The 19,429-nt window shown below is 33.8% G+C and overlaps 1 protein-coding gene across 1 annotated transcript in view; it reads right to left on the bottom strand.

Moving 5' to 3' along the window:
- MAT1A (methionine adenosyltransferase 1A) overlaps positions 1-19,429 on the bottom strand; it is a 47,484-nt gene that overhangs the window by 24,861 nt on the left and 3,194 nt on the right. The window contains exons 2-3 of the mRNA XM_074296671.1: positions 9,470-9,547; positions 5,632-5,754 (exon numbers count right to left, since the gene is read on the bottom strand). Of these exons, the coding sequence (XP_074152772.1) occupies positions 5,632-5,754; positions 9,470-9,547 (201 nt within the window). The remainder of the gene's footprint in view (positions 1-5,631; positions 5,755-9,469; positions 9,548-19,429) is intronic.

The following is a 19,429-nucleotide window of genomic DNA, read 5'->3' as shown; positions in this document are numbered from 1 at the left end:
AAAAGTCACTCTTAAATAAATTCTGAATAAATTAAAATAAAGTGACTTTCCTGGTAGACTATGTTGACAATTCTGTCTGGCAAAACATACCAACTTGGCATTTCAGGAAGGCTAAATAATTTTGAACATTATGTTCCTTGGAAAGGTGTCATAAAAAAATATTCCTAAGAACTAGCAGAGTATACAAAAATATTTACTTTAAACATCTGTAAAAATAAGAAGGTTTAATTCTTTCAATTTTAAATCTATGATCTATGATAGTCTATTTCAAAGAACTGAATTCAAATCCTGACTCAGATACTGATTTTTTTTTTTTGTGACTTTGGCAAGTCAATTATCCTGTGTTTCCATTTCTTCATCTGTAAAATAAATCCATTGGTCTCTAAGATCCCTTTCAGTTCTGAACTCCTATAATTCCATAATTCTCTTGTGTATAGCTCTCAAAGTAATAGCAAAGCATTTGGGGAGTATTGTATCATTTAAATATACTCAGAACATAGTTAGAAACTCAAGAGTGTTTTCTCCTTTCCTCACCCTCACTTCCTTAAGGATAGTCAATAGAGACATTAAGCAACAGTAGAATTCTGAAGTTTCTAACATTGCTCCTGCATTCTTAGACTATTGCCAACTTGACCCAAAGCTATGTTGCCTCATTGTAGAACAAAGCTGTTCAAGGGTTAGTTTTACATCCTCAAGCATTCCTATAATCTCCTGTCTACACAATGTAGAATTTGCTGCTTCCCCTCACCATACCATTATTATTGGCTGACTGAACTTTCTGTTACAATCAAACTCTCAAGAGTAATGCAACCAATAAAATACATCAAAACTTTCTTTGCTTGATCTGATACCAGTTGATAGTTCAGCCAATCAAAAATATTGGGGAAAGGGGCAGAGGGAAGAAGCCAGCAAATTCTGTTTTGGGGGACAGTGTACACATCTGCAAGGAATTTTATCATGGGTAAAATTTTATTAAAATCTCTTGTCTCCAGCAACTCAAATCACATATTCTCCTTCACTGAGGGATGTAAGTAGTGAGTAAATATGTGGTATGTGTGTGTATATACATATACACACACACACATACCACATATTCATATACATATATACACATATCACATACGTATATAAATGTACATATATATGTATCTATATATCTCGATATATAGATATACATATATATGTACATTTATATACGTATGTGATATGTGTATATATGTATATGAATATGTATGTGTGAATGCACACCCTCTATATGCAGACATTATCTATTCTCTGTGATATGACAAAGATTGCTATTCCCATTTTATAGATAAGGAAACTAAAGCTTAGAAAGATTAAGTGACTAGACCTTAGTCTCATAAATAGTAAATAGGATAAGCTAGAGATAAGATAAGGATTGGAGCTGAAAGGAATGTCATTGGTGCAGGGAGAACTTCCCCTTCCAGTGAGATCAGCAACTTCTCTGAAACTTCTAAATAATCCCAGGGTTGCCTAAAGCCATGAGAGATGAACTGACCTTTTCAGTGTGTCTAAAACAGAACTCAAACCCATGCTTTCTCACTTCCAGTTCTAAAACAATATCTACTGTACCGAGTTGCCTCCCAAACTTAAAGGTATTCGATTAGCTGCTCCATGAATTCAAATTAAAGTTATTTCAATACAGGGAAGCCTGGTAGCAGAACATAATAATTATATAAAACAATAAGGGAAGTTTTTTGTTTGTTTGTTTGTTTTTCCCTGAAAGCAGATGAGCCAGATACTTGGCTCTGCTGTAATGGACTTTATTTCCTTCATGCCCCCTACAATATTGCAATGCTAACTTGCTTCCTATTCCTTAAGCAAAACACTGAATGTCCTATCTCTGCCTTTGCACTGACATGCCTAGAACGTTCAGTCCCTTCACCTTCATCTTTTAATTCCCCTGGCTTTTTGGAAGACAAGACTCTAATCCCACCTTCTACAGGAGGTCTTTCCCAGTACCTTTACTTACTAATGCCCTCTTCTTAGACTACCATCCATCTATCTATTGATAGATAAAAGACAGATATTATAGATAGACAGACAAAAAAAAAAAGATAGAAGACAGATATGATAGCTAGATGGATAGACAGATATGATAGATAGAATGATAGGACATAGATATGATTGACAGAAAGACTGATATGATAAAGACATATATGATAGATATGACAGACTAACAGATAGATGAACAGACAGATGGATAAATAGATAAACACAGATATGATAGATAAAAAGATATATATATGATAGATATGGTAGTTATGTCTTTGATATGTCTACTTTGGATCAAGTCTATAATTCTTCTCTGACCATATGGTTCTAAGATTTCCTTTCTGTAAAATCTTATGCCATATACATGCATTCATAACATCTCTCAAATTTGCCCCATTCTCTCCTCTAGCACTTTAAGACACTGGTACAGGTCTTTATCACTTCATACTTGAATTATTGCAATAGCCTACTGATGGGTCTCACTGCCTCATTTCTCTATTCCTTTCTCCACTCAGCTGTTAAAATGATCTTCCTAAAGTTGTTTGGGTCTTGTCTTTGATTCTTGAAGAAAACTAAAATGGCATCATTGTTAAGGTCAAGATACAATATGTCCAACTGTGATTGATCAGAGCCATATGAATTTGGAAAGCCCTGCCAGAGGCCAGGCACAAATAGTCTATATTCTACCTAAAATACAGGTCTGAACATGTTACCAACCTACCCCATTGTCATTCAGCCAATTCCAGAGGCACCTTATGATCACCAAGTTCAAACATAAAATCCAGTTTGTTTCTTAAAGCCCTTCTATCTTTCCCTATTCTACCTTTCCAAGTGTCTGAATTATTCTAACCTCTGTGATTCAGTGTTACTCCTCTAATTTGACAATCCACTTCTTAATTTATTATGCCCCAAACAATTATTATAAGTATGTTTCTTTTAATCTACTTACTATATGGCAAACTTCCTAAAAGCAAATATCATGGATCGCTCATTTTTGGATCTCTCATAGCATTTCACATCAAGCCTTGAATATAATAGATGCTCAATAATTATTTTTGAACAAGTTATTTCTTTAATATAGAAGAACAGTTAGCAAATGCAATAACCTTCAATCACTCCTACTGTGAAGGATAATTGTCAGTGCAAGTAATATCCTGAGCCTTAGGCTAAGCTTTTGTTGTTGTTCAGTCATTTCAGTCATTTGGGTTTTCTTGGCAAAGATGTTACAATAGTTTGTTATTTCCTTTTCCAGCTTATTTTTTAAAAGAACTGAGGCAAACAGAGGTAAGTGATTTGCCCAGGGTTACACAGCTTGTAAGTGCCAAAGGTCAGATTTGAACCCAAGAACTTGAGTCTTCCTAACTTCATGCCCAATATTCTATGCACTTAGTTGCCCTTAGACTAAATCTAAATCCCCATTAAAAATAATAATAATAATAAACCTGAGAAATTCAAAAATATTCAAAATGTTTTTTCAACTACCAGTCAACAAGTATTTGTCATCTCATCCAAGTTGGAGGTGAGAGAGAATACAAAAGTAGTATTAAAAAATTATCCCTGCCTTCAAAAAATTGAAAATCTACCTGAGAACTCAAGACTGTGAAATGTTTTAAATAATAATAAACAACAAAATACTACAACTAAGTGTCAAATTTTATGGTATGATAAATAAAAACTATAAGTGCAGAGAAGAGGGAAAACAGTGTAGGTTTCAGTGGTCCAAGAAGTTTTCACTGAGAAGTTGGGACCTGAGGTATGTACTAATGACCTTAATAAAGACAAAATATGACTTAACAACTCTGATCAAAACAATGATCCAAGATAGTTCCAAAGGACTCATGATGAAAAATGCTATTCACTTCCAAAGAGAAAACTAATTATAAGTTGAGTGCAGATTGAAGTATAATTTTCTTATTTTATTTTTCTTTCTTTTTGGTGATATGGCTACTATGGAAATATATTTTGCATGATTTTACATGTATAACTGATATATTGCTTGTCTCTTCAGTGGGTGGGGGAAAGTCAATGGTGTGAGAGAATTTGGAATTCAAAATGTTTTTGAGAATATTCAAAATAAATAAATTTTAAAATAAGGTTGTATGAAGAAATAATACAAAGTATCTTAAACAAATGATTAATCTTAATAATAGAAGTGTAAATAATACGATGAATTTTTAATTTTTTTTCTCTATTTTGCTCTTTATTAGTAATAGTAGTAATAACAGTAAAGTGATAGCTAGCATTTATATATTGCTGTAAAGTTTACAAAACATTTTATATAATTTTATTTGATCCTTTTAACACCTTGTGAGATAGATCTTATTATTATCCCCATGTTACAGATGAAGACACTGAGACAAAGAGAGGTCAAGACTTGATCAGGATAGCACAGCTGGTAAATGTCAATGGCAGAATTTGAACTCCGGTCTCCCTGACTCCCAGTGTTGTCAACCTAGTTTTAGTCTAACATGTGGCTGTGCTGAAAGCCAAAAAGAAGATAATGAGCCCAATGACAAAATGTCTTTATAATATCTTTTTGTCATGATAGGACTCAAGGTATTATTATCACATTTTGTGATTTGGGGGACTCTCCTGGGATTTTATCAATGTAGGGAAAAACTAAGTGGTAAGTAACAATAGAGAGGCCTTCTCTGCAACAAATTATTTTAGAGAGCTTCACAAGGCCAGAGAAATTTCTTGTCCAGACTCAGACAGTTATGTCAATGGTGAGACTTAAGCATAGGTGTTAGACTGCTTCTAAGTGTTCTTTCCACATACACCCCTCCTTCAATTATCTTATTTTTTACATTTACTATTTATTTATTTTAAACATTTTTTTGAGTTCTAAATTCTCTTCCTCCCCTTCCAGCCAACCTCTCCTCCATTGATGGGACAGGCAAATAAGATCATATCACTATTCCATGTGTTTTTATATCATTCTTATATTACTTTTCACCATCTGGTTTTGAATGCCTGTGGGAAGCATGTACAAAGCCACACATCATTTGCCACTATTTCAAGGGAGCTACATTGCTCTCATTTTTAGATTTTTCTGCCACTTAGGTACTCAGCGTTATGAAATACCTAATATCAGCTATTCAATTTCAGGCCCTTGATATTTTAATCATGTACTATTTTGTAATTAATCACTTGATTTTCACTCTTTAATATTTATGACAGCAGACTAATCTTGGAAAGCATTTAGAAAGAGTTCAAAGTCCTCAGGAAGAATAACATTCATAGGTGATGTTTGTGCTCCCAAAGATAAGGTTGCTCATTTATTTAAATAGGATTTTGACTTTCAAGGTCATTCACCATTGGAATTAAATGATGATGCCATAATAGACAACCTAAACAGAAATGTTTTTCATTTAATTCTAATTTTCTATAATAACCAGGGGTATTTACCTGCAGAGTTTCTCTTTTTGGTGCTTTATTGTCAGGTTGTAGAAGTGTGGACATAGCTACATGAACTCATCTTGGTCTGAGATGGACTGTAATTTGTTTCATTTGTAAAGGCCTCTTATCAGTCTCTTAATAAATCTATCCAAACCCCAGACACAGAGATACATTTAAAACAAACATGCTTTTTAATCTCAATGTTTTCTTCTCTACCTTTGGCTGAATCATCATAGCCTATGTGTTTAATGGTGTCTCGAACTACACGCTGATAATCCACCATGGCAACTGAAGTAATCTCCCCACAGAGCAGGACCATTCCAGTTTTGCAGACAGTCTCTGTAAAGGAAAGAACAGAGGAAAACTTAGAACACACATTTCAAAGCAGCAAAGACTCCATACTGCCTGACATGGACTTCAGAGAGACATTGAAAACTATCAAGGGGGGGCAGCTAGGTGGCGCAGTGGATAGAGCACCAGCTCTGAATTCAGGAGGACCCTAGTTCAAATCTAGTCTCAGACACTTAACACTCCTAGCTGTGTGACCCTGGGCAAGTCACTTAACCCCAGTCTCAGGGGGAAAAAAAAAGGAAAAGAAAAGAAAAATATCAAGGACTCTGGAGGACAAAATTATAACTAGAATAGGGTAACTAGGATTTTGTACAAATAACTGATACAGAGGGAGAGCATGTTTCCTCCCCAAGGAACCATCCCACATGCCATCCTTTAAGTCTGTCCACCTAACCATCCCTAACAAAAGGCGGGCAGAGGCCCATAATCCCTTTCTCAACTCCTGCAGAATGTGGGATCAGGCTTTCCCATTACACAACTGTACTTCTGGTCAGACTATGCTTTTGCACATGTGCTATGAAATTAGCTTTAGTCTAAGACCAAATGAACTCTGTAACCTTAGAAAAATGACTTAAGAAAACTGACTCAAAAGACTGAGGATCCAGCTCAGTCCTTGTGACTTTAGAAAAATCATTCAATCCGAGGGCCTTGATGTCCTTTCTAGCAATTTACCCAGCATCTTATGACCTCTCTGAGCTTTAGCTTTTTTACCTATAAAATGATAGAGGCAGACAAGATTGATCTTTAAAAACTTTTCCAGATCAAAAATTCTATAAATCTATCATTATAATCCTGAGTCTTATTAAAAATCAAAAGAATATGGAAAAAGAGCATTCCCTTAATGTCAAAATGAAGAACCTTGTACCTTATACAGGTCTAAGAAATACTGATAGAGGATGATAATGATGTGAATGAAATTTAGATGGTGCCTCTGGTTTAATTAAACAATAATGCACCTTGGTCTTCTACTGGCTTAATAAGGAATCACAAGAGGATATTATGACATATATGGGAGAATGAATTAATCATCATATAATTTTACTTTAACCAACAGACTAGTGCCAAAATAATAATACCCTAGAAAATCATTATTCTTCTATCAAATATTACCATGAATTAGAAATTATAAATGAAAAAAAAAATTTAAACCACAGAGATATCTGTGTTTATGTCCCATTTTTTTGTCACAGTGAAGGCATCCTTCACAGTTACTTTAAAGTTTTTGCTTGTTCCCAGGAACTACCTTATAACTTCCTGCAGAAGCCTTAAAATCTACATTGGTATTTTCACTGGATGAAAATAGCCTGCCTCATTTCCAAATAGACAAATTCTCTGGGACTTTCTAATTGTGACCAAACTCAGAAACAGGGTATATGTAGCATTATTCTCCCAAAGAATGAAACCTACTTAGGACCACTAAAACATCAAGCAGAGCTTCTGTAAAACAAAATAAAAACATAAAACTAGGATTATTCTTTTAGTACAATGATTTTGCCTATAGAAATGGAAAAATTTAGGCCATTAAAAGACAGTATATTTAGGAGATAGGTTAATTGGATTCTAATATTGTGTCTGATAATAATTTGGCACATAACTTGGAGATAGACGTGTATCTCCAAGGCTCAGAAGAGTTCCTCACTTTTAAAATGAAAGGGTTGAACTAGATTATTTCTAAGATCTCTTTTGCCTCTAATATTTGAGCCTAGCACTTAAAACAGAGCCTGTTTCATAGTAAGCACTTAATAAATGCTTGATGACTGACTGAAACACTATATTCCAAGAGGCACAAAAGCACAACTCAGTGCTCATTTGCATATTTAGATCTCTAAGAGAATAAAATAAAATTTTACATCCCAAGAATAGAATGACCTCTATTACATTTGGGAAATGACACAGAAGTATTGATGGATCCCAAAAGACTTTGGTAGGTTAAAATGTTGGGCTTAATCTAAAAGGATAAAATTGTTTTTTTATTTTTATTTTGAGGCTGGGGTTAAGTGACTTGCCCAGCGTCACACAGCTAGGAATTGTTAAGTGTCTGAGACCAGATTTGAACTTGGGTTCTCCTGAATTCAGGGCTGGTGCTCTATCCACTGTGCTACTTAGCTGCCCCCTAAAAGGATAAAATTGTAAAGGTTTTACACTGAGTTTTTAAAAAAAAATTCCATTAGTATATAAGATAGAGGGATGTGGGTAAACTACAGTTCATCTGAAAAATTGGGGGGAGGGAGGTTCTCAGTATAACATACTGGGATGAATATAAGTTGACAATGCAGTGGGACTGCCAAAAAGATCACATTAACATCCCTCATTGAAAGGTGCAATTTTGCATTATACAGATGATAGTACCATTGTACTCTGTCTTTATTAAGCCACATCTGGAAAATGATGTTTCAGGTATATTTTGGGAAAGACATTGATAAATCAGGAGAGTATGACCAGGAGTTGAAACCCAACTTTCATGAGTTGGGTTGGGAGGGTTGGGAGAGGAAAACAGGGATGTTTAGCCAAAAATTGGCTTAAGGAGAGAAAAGGTAATTGCCTTGAAGTATTTAAAAAGTTGCCACATAGAAGGATTGGGCTTGCTCTACTTTATCTCCAGATAGTAGTAATAACAAGAGCAATAGCTTATATTTATATATCAATAACTATGTAATATATTATGTTAAGCACTTTACAATTATTATTTCATTTGATCCATACAATCTTGGAAGCTAGGGACTAATGTTATTCTCCTTTATATAGATGAGAAAACTGAAGCAAACAGAGGCTAAATGACTTGTCCAGCTAATAAGTGTCTGATGCTTGACTTCAGGCCAAGTGTTTTATCCACTGAGCTACCCTAACTGCTAATATTGGGAGATGGCAGAACTAAGACCCACAGGTTAGCATTTTAGAGATATAAATATAGGTTTGATTTAAGGAAAAACTTGTGTATGATTAAAGCAATCTAGAAGTGGAATAGACCCTTTGAGAGGTAATATACAGTTATGTGAATACACACACACACACACACACACACACACACACAAACAAACAATGAGAAGTCTTCAAAAAAAAGGCTGTATAATCAATTGCTGGCTACTCTGTAGAAAAGTGGTTACTGCTCAACTATGGGTTGGACTAGATGGCCTTTGAGATTCCTTCCAATTACAAAATTGTGACAATTAAAAAATTCATAAAACATAGCTCTTGGTAATTTGGTAATTTATTATTAAAAGGATGATCATTGAACCAACTCTCTTAGACCAAAGACCCCTCATGGTGCTGGGTTCAAAGAATAGGTTTGTATGTGAGATGGTAATCAACTCTAATTAGCTAAATGAATGAATGTTACAATGAGAAGATGGAGTATATTAAAATGAAGATCTTGCTGTATGTGACTTGGGTCACCAAATCTTGGTCAGAAAGGCTTATCAATTTCCAATCACCTTTCTGACAAAAGGGTTGATCCACAATTTCCCAGCTCTGTCTGAGCAAACACTAGCAAGAATATATCCATTAGCAAAAATTTGCAATTTCTTTTACAGTCTGATTAGATCTTGCCTTAAGTAAATCACTAAGAGAAATTTCCCACACTGGTTGGTTTTTGATGAGGAAGTAGAAAAAAAGAAAAACCTTTTTCTTAATATGATAATTAATTATTAAATACAAGAGAGAAATAATCATTTCTCCCATAATCATGTAATTTTAGGATTCTTACCACAAGCAACCTTGGCATTTGGGTCTTGTTTGAGATGGGCATCCAGCACAGCATCACTGATCTGATCACAGATCTTATCTGGAAAAAGAAGAAAACTATGAGTTTAAAATAGTAAATATATAATATATGAATCAACAAATCTGACTATATTGTTAGCTATTAATGAAGAGACTATTAGGTATCTTAAGAAATGAGAATTCACTTCAAATGTTGTTTACAAGCATCACTCCTCTCCCAGCTCAACTTTGGGGTGATCTAGAATTTTGTCCTAGTACTGGAATTTCCTGTGAAGAAAATTGCATTCCAAAAATAGTTACTCCAAGATCTCCAGGGTAATTCTCAAACATTTTTCTAATAATATATCCCTTAAATATATATGTGTATATATATATATATATATATGTGTGTATATATATATATATATATATATATATATATATATATATATATCCCCTAATTCCTAAATGCACATCTGGAAAAGTCTTAGAAGTAGACTCTCAAGCACTTACTTCAGTGGTAACAAGTTAGAGTAGTGAAATCTGATTGGGAAAGACGGGTTTTTTTTTTGTTTGTTGCTGTTTATATATATAAATATATATATATTCCATACTCTAGGATAAAAATATTATACTTTAGCATGTGTAAATTCTAAAATAAAAGTGACCAGGAGAATACTTCTAGATTGGTATATCAGTTTAAAGTCTTCATAAGAAATTCTCTAATTTTCCTAGATGTTTTTCCCAAATGTCATATATCTTCATTGCTTTTCATTAAATGAATAGTTAACTGGAAACCTCTGCAATGGATAAAAGAGAGGTCCAATCTATATTTTGGCATGATTCTTTTCATGTAATTTACTTAGGTTGTGTTCAGCATTGAGGGTACTTGTAGAGAGGGACTCCAGATTTGCATTTCCCAAACTAATTTGACCTTAGAACACATCAGTATCTGACATTGACCTTCAAAATCAAGCATGCTGATCAAGGTATATAGAGTTGCACTGGTATATAGGGAGGTCAGATAACTTTGGGATTGAGCAAATTAACCTTATTTTTATATCAAAAACACCATATTCCATACATATCTCATGTATATTATTTGATATGTAGTATTTTAAGGAAGAAATACAATTTTTCCCTGTGGAACATTATATGCACATCTTGAAGAGCATCATGTTTGTGGGAAAACTCCAGGAAAAAAAAAAAAATCTTCATATCACAGTTACTTCAGGACAATCTGAGATGCCCATGTTCAAACTGAAGTAATAAAAACATACTTTGGGTACACATTCTCGGATGTCAGGTTTAAGTTTCAAATTACCTACAAGTATCAATTCTTTAAGTCACTCCTTTTAATAACTATAAGAAGGTCACACAATTGTGTGAATACTACTATTAATTAAACCCAGAAACTTCTAAGAATGTAGCCTGGGAACCATCTAAATTGTATCTAAATTGCATTAGGCGCTGGTTCAATAGATATTAAAGAACATGAAACATATTTATACTGTTGTCTTTTATCAATTTCCTTTATGTTATTTTATACAATATTTGCCTAGCATTATCACACTCTCCTCATATTTTAGCCTCATATTACCAGAGGGAGTTTGCTTGTAATATTTTTTTTCTATTTTTAAACTATATATCTACAAGCATCTTCAATTATTTACATAAAATAATTCACTCTGGGAACTATGCAACTGAATTTAATTGGAATGTAAATCTATTTTAAACAATATATAATGCCATACATTCCCAAATCAAATAGAATTTTTCAAAGTATTTTTAATTGGATAAGATAACCCATTAGTCTGGAAGTAGAAAACTGACTATATACACAAATATTTTCCTGTATAGAATTTTTTTACATGAAACTAAAAAGGAAACATGTCTAGGATCCTTTCATGTTACAACACTAAATGTATTATATTACACTGTACATCATATATTTTACTGTAAGTGTACTGTTGGAACAAAATTTTAAAACTAAAAAGGTCTGTTATTCCTCTAACAATTTATATTATCTTAAAAATCCTTATCTATTCATATTCATCTAAAAAAATTCATATTATCTTAAAAAAAAAAACTTAGAATGAATTCTTCTCACTATGTTCCAATATGAAATTTTGAATATAATTACCTGGACATATGACTTGTTCAAAAATTCAAAGCAAAACATCATGAACTGAGAGGGCCATAAAGGTACAGAGAAAGGGATAATTATGCAATATCAAAGAAGTAGTAAGCAAAGGTACATGCCAAATGGGGGCAGAATGGGAAGGGGAGGATTTCAAATCTAGCACTCATTCAAGTGTGTTCAAAACTCCTCAGCTTGCTTTAACACTCAGAACATCTGAACAGTGCCCACATGGTAAAAACCAGAGAGCCATTTAGAGGCTATGTATCATCCAAATAACAATAAATTACAATGAATAACTACAATTCTAATTTAATGAAACATCACAATATCCCCTGTCTGTTGTATCTCATTTACATGGGTGGAATAGGAAACAAGAAATAAAATCTCATGATATGAAAATCCCACAATTGAATATATTTTAGTATACACAGAAGAAGCCAAAACTGCATCTTATTGAAAAAAAGGGTAAAATAATTAAATTCAATTCAGCAAACATCTATTAAATATCTATTATATATAAGACACAATGCTAGATTGGGGCGTGGGGGAGCGCATAAAACATTCCTTTCTTTTAAGCAACTTATGTTCTCTTGTCAAGTGCGTTGCTCACTTCTGGGGCCTCCATGAATGAGGCAATCAATCAACAAACATTTGATATAGTCTCACTCTATATGCCTAGAAGTATGCTAAGTGCCATGGAGAATTTACAGCAGTACAAGATAATAAAGAGAAAGCCCAATTCAGGTCCCAGAGACCTTCTCAAAATTGGCCAATATCCTTTAAGTTCTTTATCATATTCAACATTCCCTAAAGACTTACTGAAGCAAGTGAATAAAGACTTGCTGAACCAAGTGAATAGAGAAGCAAAGCCTACCCCTATTTATGTATGACCATCAGATGGACAGCCAAAGAAGGAACTTTGCCTTATGAAAACAAGAGTTTGAGAACCAAATTTTCATAGGAGATAGATCTCAAAAGTATCAACTTTGTGAGTATGCTGCAACCAAACTGAATGATTCAGTTAACTTTATATAAGTATCCAGTTAGATGGAGGAAAAAGAAGCTTTAAGCAATTTGGAAACAATAATAGTTACTTTAGAAGTTTGAAAATATGCAATTTATTAACATGGTATCCCCTCCACAAGTACAGATTGCAACCCCACTATAACACAGCAGACAGATGGTCCATCACTAAGTGCATATCAAAGCTTTTCCAGTTGGGTTAAAATCAACAGAACTTAAGCTCTACTGGTATTGACGAGGGGGGACCCTGAAACTCTCTCTCTGAAAACTCCTTCAAGGAGAAAGTCTCCTTGAATTCTGGCCTCCATGTATTCTGATGGAAGTGGATATCTTCAACATAGAGAAGAACTAATCCAATTCCAATTGATCAATGATGGACAGAATCAGCTACATCCAGAAAAGGAACACTGGGAAATGAGTGTAAACTGTGAGCATTGGGTTTTTTTGTTTTGTTTTGTTTTTTTCCCAGATTATTTTTACCTTCTGAATACAATCCTTCCTTTGCACAACAATGCACATATATATTGTACCTAGGATATACTATAAGATATTTAATATGTATGGGAATGCCTGTCATCTAGGGAAGGGGGTGGAGGGAAGGAGGGGAAAAATTTAGAACAGAAGGGAGTACAAGGGATAATGTTGTTAAAAAAAAAAATACCTATGCATATGTACTGTCAAAGAAAATGTTATAATCATAAAAATTAATACAAAAAAAAAGAATTGAAGAAAAATAAAACTATTACAATTATGCATAGTCAAGCAAAAAAAAAAAAAAAAAAGAATTCTGGCCTCAGTAAAAGACCCCGCCCAAGAGAAAAAGGACAAACAACTTCTTTCTGTTATCTAGGTGGGACTAGTTGAATCCTGAGTTGAAGATTCTATCCCCATTGAATTGGAGATTAGTTGCAAAACACTCATTCAAAGCCAAGATTCTCTATTCTGATTCCAGCCCCCATCAAGATCTGCTCATCTAATCTTCTATTATAAAAATGAGACAATTTGGGGCTCAGTCCTTGCAGAGGACCTAATATGCCAAGGAATCGCTCTATCTGGCATAGCAGCAATCTCTGCCCGCAGAAATGATATTCTTTTTCAGTGTTACCCTCTCTTTCTCAACTATTTCCCTAATAAGACTTTATACCTCCCTGTTGGAATTTCTCTGCTAGAAACTTTACTTCTCTACCAGGATTCCTCCACTAGAAACTTTACTTCTCTTTCGGGACCTTGCCACCAAGAAATTCAGTCTTTCTATTCATGCACAGCAAAGGCTGACTTCCCAATGTCAATAATAAATCTCTTTAACCAGTCTAGCTGTTCGGGTTCATAAATGCCTTTATGAAGGACCTCTACACCACCAAAAGGGGGTGCCCACAACTCCCTATCCTGTGCTAAATCCTAGGGGGACTTAGGAGAGTGAAACCTCTTCATTTGGTTCCCTGAATCCTAAACCTGCCACTAACCTCATCATTTAACTCCCTGACCACCAAGAATCCTAAACCTCATCAGTATAGCTATCAAGAACTCAGAATTTCTTCTATGCTACAATGAGAAATTAAGAATAAGAATTTGTGAATGTTATAGGTTACAACAAAGGTCTGATAGTGATATGGGTTGTGCTCCCTTTAAGAAACTAATCCTTTCAGATTGATTTATTCCTTTCTGAATCCCAGCCCCTCCTAATTGATGCATTATCAATTCAAGAAGCTAGGACCTTTAAATCACAAATCCTGTCAAAAGCACCCTTTTGAATTCTAATAGGAGATCCTGGCTCTCACAACTCTCACCTAGATCTGAGCCAACTTGGGACACCACCCACAGACTCCTTTGGTTAAATCTCTCATTATAAAAGAGCCAAGCTGGAGCCCTCTCTTTGCAGAGGTTCTTAACATGGCAGCCTTACACCTGGCATGCCAAGAATCTCAGTTCACTGGAATCCTATTTCCAATGCCCTTTTATCTCTACCTTCACCTTTTACTAATTAGACTTTAACTTTACTTCCAAACCTTTATAGGAGACTCTGTGCTGCCACTAAACCTCATTTAACTCTGTACCCTTGCACTGAATTCAAAAGGGTTGCAGGGGAGTTCCATTTGACTCCCTGTACCCCAAACCTGCCACTAGACCTTAATTAAATCTAATTTTATTCTAGCCCTCATCAATAGAACACATTTCAATATAATCCCCACTTCAAAATCCTCTAAAAGTATAGGAGTCACCCACTTTACTAAACAGGGCTGACTAAGCTTGATTGTAAAGGGCCAGGAGGTAAGAATCCATTTTAGATTTTGATACTTAAAGTAGCTTGGCTTCCTTTTCTATATACAATTGCAGAGACAGACATTAAATATATTGATAATATAAGTTTCTCACAACTGAAGCAAAATGCAAAATCAATAGATCAAAGACATATATTTGAACTTAGAACAGAAAAAGCAATTCACAATGGAGACTAAAGGTATTTGGGAGAAAGGTACTTAAGGACATTGGTATGATAATTTTACTCTGATATGCATCACATTTATTTACATCTCTTTTGAACTGGTCAAGATCCAGGCTTAATCATTTGCATCTCAATATATTGAGCTTGTTAGAAAGGATACAGGAATATCAAAGAGTGTATTTTCTATCAATCTATAAGCATTGGAGGTATATATATTTATCTCTCTGACCAATAAATTTAAAGAGTTCATAATGAATTCTCTTCACCTGGCTCCTGACAAACATATCCTTATTTCACTACTAGAGCTGGACTTCAAACAAGTGGCTGCAGAAATAGAGGCCAAACTTCAAAGTGAACAGAACTTCAGGAGTGACAGAGATTCCAGGGAAAGATGCCCTCTTAGAAGCAAGTGCATATATTAGGGTAAGAAGGGAATTAAATAATAAAAAGTGAAGATAAAGCAGGGAAAAAAAGGTGATCACCAACTTAAGCACTAGAAGTACTTTATCACCAGGCCTTCACAGAGGGAGAATATCAAATATCAGATAATTATAGAATATATGATATCATACAGGTATCATATAGGAATATATGATAAGATAAAGTTTATGAGTTATTGTCCAGCTGATATCAGTATAGTACTGATTGAATTCGAATTAAGGCAATATCAATCAAATAGAAGGGAGTGAGGATATTATCTGAAAGTATTAATTAGATAAAGAAATAGAATTGGGAGATATTCTAATTTCTGTATTCTCTATTTTTGAATATTTCTCCAACTCTTAGAGATAGTTCCCTTAAATCCTTAAAGCAAACTCTCTTATTAGTACCCTAGAGAAGACTGGAGGGCAAAGACTGCAAAGAGGAGACAAATTAACACCTCCTCCCTTCCCCAGGCTTCCTTTTCAGATCTTTCTCATAGACACAGACCAGAAAAGAAGTCAAATCCTTATACTTAGGGGGCTAGTTCACCAAAACACTTTAGAGAGCTAAAGAAAGGGAAAGGGATACTTCTTTCAAAATAAAATTAGTTTTCCAGCTCTTGATCTAAATAATCCAATTCAAATTATAAAACTGCAAGCTTCTTTACATCTTATAAAAGTCCTTATGGTCTTGTTTTTCTATCTCAGATAATCCTAACCTCTATTTGTTAGATTTGTTTTCTATTTTAGATTTTGATTATAGTTACAGCTACATTGACCATCTTCAAGGAACTAAATCAATCATTGGATACTTCAATCAGAACCAGCTTGCCACCCCTTTACATAAAAAGATGGGACCCTGCAAGTGACTCAAATCTGTGTCCAATGTATAAATATATTGTATTTAATTTATATTTTAATATATTTAACATGTATTGGTCAACCTGCCATCTGGGAGGGGGGAGAAGGAGGAGAAAAATTAGAACAAAATGCTTGGCAATTGTCAATGCTGTAAAATTATCCATTATCCATGCATGTATCTGATAAATAAAAACTGTTTAAAAAAAAAAAAATCTATGTCCATTCTCAGCAGGAAGCAGTTTCAGAAGACAAGATCATCCCCCACTGCTTCCAAAAGACCTTGAGCCCCATTTGTTTAAAGAGGGGGAACTGGAACTGATTAATGAATGGACCCCCAAATTGTCCAGTCTCTAGATGGGTCTCCTGTTACAATATATTTGGGATTTAGAATGGCACAAATTTTCACATCTCAGATATGGGATTCCATGATGTTTTCAAGCCCTTACAGATATACTTTACAGCATGTTTAAAAATAATTGTAGATTTAACTGCAATATTGTTAACTGCAGATATTGTTTTAAGGAATGGCACCAGAATTCAAATCATGAATGTGTTAGAAGGTATATTGTAGAATGTTTTATCCCAACGTCTTGCTTTTACTCAAATGTTTTCAAATTCACTACCTATGGTTGTTATTATGGAATATCCATCCTACATAATAATTTCTAATAAGATTAATCACAATTGATTGATGTCACCAAGTGAACAGGTTTGAGATGTCATCAAAATTAGAAAATAGTAATAGGAAAAAGATTTGTTAGATTATTTACTGTTGGAATTCTAGCAGCTATATCTATTTTTTATATGATTTGCTGTTTCAGCTACAGTTCTTATAAAATTTGTTCAGATTGCTCAATTCACAGATAAATTAGCAAAAAATATATCACAAGCTTTTTAAAACAAATTAATATAGATAATGAGTTAAAACAAGAATTAAACCATGTGGAACAATCATTGATACAATTAAAGAATCACATAAACAATTTGAAATCTTGATTACAGCTAACTTTTTAGCAAAACATATAGCAAGAAGTAGTGTCCATGGAATTGATTCTGACAGCGAGTGGTTAAAAAAGATAAATCCTATAAATAATCTGACTTCTATACTTTTGCATTTTGTTCTTCTCACATGATTTATTTTGTTAACTTCTTGTGCTTTCAAGTATGTTTTGCAATCATTCTTAACTCTGGGAACTGAAATCCATAGACTTCATTTTTAATTTAAAAAGAAAGGAGTTGTAGAGGGCCAAGAGGTAAGAATCCGTTTAAGGTTTTGATACTTACAGTAGCTTGGCTCACCAACTTCCCTTTTCTATATACAATTGCAGAGACAGACATTAAATACATTGATAAAATTTCTCACAACTGAAACAAAATGCAAATTCAGTAGATCAGAAGCACACATAGAACTTAGTACAGGAAAAGCAGCCCACAAAGAAGACTAAAGGTATTTGGAAGAAAGGTACTTGAGAACATTGGTATGATAATTTTACTCTGATATGTACCACAATTATCTACAGCTTTGTTGAATTGACCAAGATCCAGGCTTCATCATTTGCAAATCAATAGATTGAGCTTGATAGAAAGGATACAGGAATATCAAAGAGTATATTTTGTATCAATTCTATAAGCAATGAAGGTATATATATATATATATATATATATATATATATATATATACTTGTCTTTCTGATCAATAAATTTGAAGAGTTCCTAACAAATTCTCTCTGCCTCCCCTGACTAACACACCTTTATTTCACTACTAGAGCTGGACTTCAACACTTGATGAGAGTTAATTGAGTATGTTCATAAAGAAAGTACAAGCATTAGTTTTCTGAGGATAGAGTCTTGGTCCTGGAATCAGGTGTACCTGAGTTCAAATCCATTGTCAAATGAGCTATGTGACACTAAGCAAGTCACTTAACCTGTTTACCTCAGTTTCATTACTTCTAAAATAATGTTAATAATAGCATCTACTTCCCAAAGTGGTGAAAATGAGAAATAGCACAAAGCACTTTATAAATCTTAAACAGTGAAAATTGTAGCTGTTATTATTAATTGTGATTATTAGTATAGAGTAAGCTACATTAAAAATGGTAATAGTCTTTTCTATATTGTTTTTTTCTAAAAACATTAACAATCATCATGTCAAAAGAGGCACAATGTTGTAATATTAAGCATATTTGGACTTGGGTTCATGAGACATATGTTTGAATCCCTCCTCAAAGACTTGCTAACTTTGTGACTGTGGAAAAGCCATTTAACTTCTAAGATCCTCACCTTTCTCATTTTTTAAATGGGGATGATAATGGTTGCACTACCTAATTCACAGGTCTGCTCAATAAATGTGAGTAGTTATTATCCTCATATAATTTTGAATGAAGTTCTCTCAATACATGAATTAGTTCATTTATAATTGTGCATATGTTTTTATCATTTTACACTGATGCTCCTTCCACAAAGAAATGACTAACTCCTTTTCCACGTTGCTTTTAAGGCAAATGAGTTTCCAGCTGTTAACTATTGCAACCATCTTTTATGGATGGCTTATAATGTGCTAATCCCTACCCAGGAGTCTTTCAGAGGCACATAAATCTGGCAGGATGCTTCCTGTGGAGGTCCAAATAAGCAGTAGATTCCATTCCTGAGAGGTAACATCTTTTTTCAGTACTTAAGAATGATCATTCTTTCTATATAAGTTAAGGAAAAGTGCAGGATAAGTTAACATGTTTTTAAGTTCCTATTATGGGCAAAATATAATTGCTATATTGAAGTATTTTATAATCTATCTGGAGAGATTGAACATATGCATTTTAAAAGTACCAAATCAGTGGTACAATATAGTAAAGACTGGAAAAAATTAGTGGAATCTTAAGTACAATCTAATTGAAAGGGGCAAAAGGAATGCACATTTTGTTTACGTTTATTTTTATTGGCATTGTTAAATAGCATAGAAATTATTCCATTGTTATAATCTGAAGCCTCATATAAATGCTATAGTTTAAATTTCTTTCTGACACCAAGGCTAGAGTAAAATAAAACTGTCTATATTATCCAAAAAAAATTCATTTT

Source organism: Sminthopsis crassicaudata, chromosome 2 (assembly GCF_048593235.1).
Source record: "Sminthopsis crassicaudata isolate SCR6 chromosome 2, ASM4859323v1, whole genome shotgun sequence".
In the NCBI taxonomy this organism is placed as follows: Eukaryota; Metazoa; Chordata; class Mammalia; order Dasyuromorphia; family Dasyuridae; genus Sminthopsis; species Sminthopsis crassicaudata.
The sequence above is the reverse complement of the archived record's forward strand: the minus strand, read 5'-3'. Positions and strand labels throughout refer to the sequence as shown.